General features: G+C 48.6%; 1 protein-coding gene across 1 annotated transcript; it reads right to left on the bottom strand.

The window, feature by feature from the left end:
- Positions 1–690: 690 nt before the first annotated feature.
- SPRR4 (small proline rich protein 4) lies at positions 691–924 on the bottom strand. Its single transcript, XM_068963586.1, has one exon. It carries the CDS (start codon positions 922–924, stop codon positions 691–693), a length of 234 nt encoding a protein of 77 aa, XP_068819687.1.
- Between the last annotated feature and the right edge of the window lie 2,113 nt (positions 925–3,037).

Raw genomic sequence — 3,037 nt, forward strand, 5'->3', positions numbered from 1 at the left:
TTCCAAACTTTTCCACTCTTTGTCCTTTCTTAGATTCAGTTGGCTTGCAAGAGTTTCCCAGACTCCTGTCAACCAGCCCTGGAATTTCTCTCCCTGTCCTTTACCAGACATGTGTCAGTATCTGACATCTCTCATCATTAGTTACTAGAGAGCAGCTATGCCCATGTCCCCTAAGGATGTATTGATAAGAACATGTGTACTCACATACTCACTTCCCCCAATATTGCCTCCACATCACAGACTGGGGCCAGGACACAGGCAATGATATGAAGCGCAGATTTATTAGAGGAAGAAATAGGAGGGAAGCTCAGGGATGGGGAATTGGGAAAGGGAATGAGACAGAAGCAAGGCATCAACCTCTGGTGTCCCCATGAGCTGAGATACATTTCTTGCTTTAGAACATGGATGGGGCCATAGCTGTGGCCAAACTGGAAGCTAGAGAGGCTGGGAACTCACTCATGTTCATCTAGGAGGGAGTCAGAGTGGGGAACAGAATACTGGGAGCAAGGGGATGTGTGAGACACGGGGTTGTGTGGGAAGAAATCCTGACAATTCTTCCTTGGACCCTGAGTAGGAGGAGGTGGGAGAGGAGGGCAAATCCTGGAGCCGAGGATCAGAGGAGAAACAGGTGGAAGAGAAGGCTGCATCTGGTAGCCTGGATGGCAGGCAGGTATATTTCAGTCCATCCTTCTATTTACTCTTGGGGGCTTGCCGGGTTGCGGGACACTTCTGTTGGGCTGGGATGGCTGTGCCCTTGGGTGGGCATTGCTTCTTGGCCTGGGGAGCACATGGATCCTTGGTTTTAGGTGCACACGTCTCTTGACATTGGACAGGGGGCGGCTGACAAGGCTGCTTCACCTGCTGCTGTTGGATCGTCTGGGGCAGGCACTGCTGCTGCTGCTGCTGCTGCTGCTGGGAAGACATGGCTGCAGGAACAGGTGAGCCTGGAAGAAACCCAGGTAGGGACACTATGAGAGCAGCTCCCTCCATCTCTTCTCCCTCTGACTCCTAAAGAGTGTTTTCTCCTCTAGCAAAGGATAAGTAATTAATAGCTTCAAGTTGATTAGTGAATTGATTCACACACACTCATTGCAATCTGTCTTTCTTTCTCCCTTTGTCTCTGATACTCTGATTTCTAATCTTCCTCCATGTTCCCATGGATGCCTGACCCAGTTGAATATATGATGTATTTCTTAGTCTTAGCAGGAAATAAGGTGGGGTGCTGAGCTGAGGATGAAAAGATGGTCCAGATATTTTACTAGATCAAGGCATGAGATCTTGGCCGATGGGTTGGCAATGCCAACCATCTACTTTTGGAAGTGGTAATGAGTGTGGGTGAAGGTGGAAAGGCATGAGGAAGCAATCAGGAGCAGATTCTGTCTTAGAGGGAAGACAGAATGTTGTGGTGTATGAGTGATGGGGCTGGAGTACACCTGTTGTGGGAGCTCAGTTCTAATCCTGGCTCTACCCCTGACTAACCATGACATGTAAACATAAGTCATTTAATGCACTTGGGGGATGGTGGTTCTGGTCCTCCAAGGAGAACTGGGGAATGGAAGGTCAAATTGATCACTGGAGGCCTATAGGAGGATATTTTACCAAGAGACACCCTGGTCCAAAGAACCTGCCTGCCAACGCAGGAGACATAAGAGATGCGGGTACAATCCCTGGGTTGGGAAGATCCCCTGGAAGAGGGCATGGCAACCCACTCCAGTATTCTTGCCTGGAGAATCCCATGGACAGAAGAGCCTGGCAGGCTATGGTCCATAGGGTTGCAAAGAGTCGGACATGACTAAAGCGACTTAGCATGCAAGCATGCATGCACCCTGGTCCAGAGGAAAGAGCAATGGTCAAGAAGGCACAGGCATAAGTTCTGGATCCAACCTTGCCACTCGCTGGCCAGGCTCATCTCTGGGAAATCTGCCTTCTCTGGACCTGCATGCCTCCATTTGGGGTCTATTGATCTGGAAGGGCTCTGAGGCCTTCCCAACTCTGACACGTGTCTCTGGTTCTCTTTGTAGGCATGTCCCTCATCTTTTAAGCTCACGACTATGTATATGGAGTATAGTTTCCAGACGGGAGGAGGCTACGAAATGCTGTAGCTCTAAATATCTCCCCTCAATGACAAAATTCCTCTTACTAGGGAATCAAACTGACAACTAGGAAATTACTTGGACCTAGCATTGGTGTGGGAGATTGAGTTTCTTAAGTAGTAATTAAAGTGACATTTTCTTAATTGTCACAAGGCTTATATTACTTCTCTGGTTACCCAAGGACAGGAGAGGAGCTTGGTCTAGCGGCTTAAGACAGTTCAAGGAGTAGAAAAGGACCCAGCAGATCCCAGGAGGACAAATCCCTCACTACTTACCAGAGGCGCGAGCCAGACCCTAGGAGATTCGGCTAAGCACAGGTTCGCATCAGCTACTCCTGGGAACCTTTAAAGGCCCCCAGCCTGCCCCAGGGACCTGGTGTGGCCTACATTACCATCTTCCAAAGAATTCCTAACCCACTTCTCCCGCCTGCACTTCCTCCAGAGACTTGCTTTACTGGCCTGTTTTAATGAAAACCACCCACTAGATACTCCAGCATTCTGGCTCCTGGTTACCTGAGCTGACTTCATCCACTAAGGTATCTCCTCAAACTCAAGGACTCAAAGTCTTTGAAAAATAGGACTTATGTGAAGCTCTGCGTGTAGACCAAGAGTTATAAGGAACAGGAGGGAAGGAAGTGGCAAAGCGGGAAGGAATATGGGCTGGGAGCACTTGCAACAAAAATAGGAACGTAGGGCTTTCCCGGCGGTCCAGTGGTTAGGGCTCTGGGTTTCCACTGTAAGGGGGGGTGGGTTTGATTCCTGGTGGGGGAAGTTCTTCATGCCATGAGGTACAGCCAAAAAAAAAAAAAAAAAGAAGCATAATCTTTTCTGCTATTGCTGCCATTTTTTGAGCGTTCACTGGTGCCCAGACCTGAAATCACCTTTCATGCCCATTGTTTTATTTTCCCTTTATAATCCCTTTATAAAGATGATGCCATTGTTACT

This window comes from Capricornis sumatraensis, chromosome 2 (genome assembly GCF_032405125.1).
Source record: "Capricornis sumatraensis isolate serow.1 chromosome 2, serow.2, whole genome shotgun sequence".
NCBI classification, from domain to species: domain Eukaryota; kingdom Metazoa; phylum Chordata; class Mammalia; order Artiodactyla; family Bovidae; genus Capricornis; species Capricornis sumatraensis.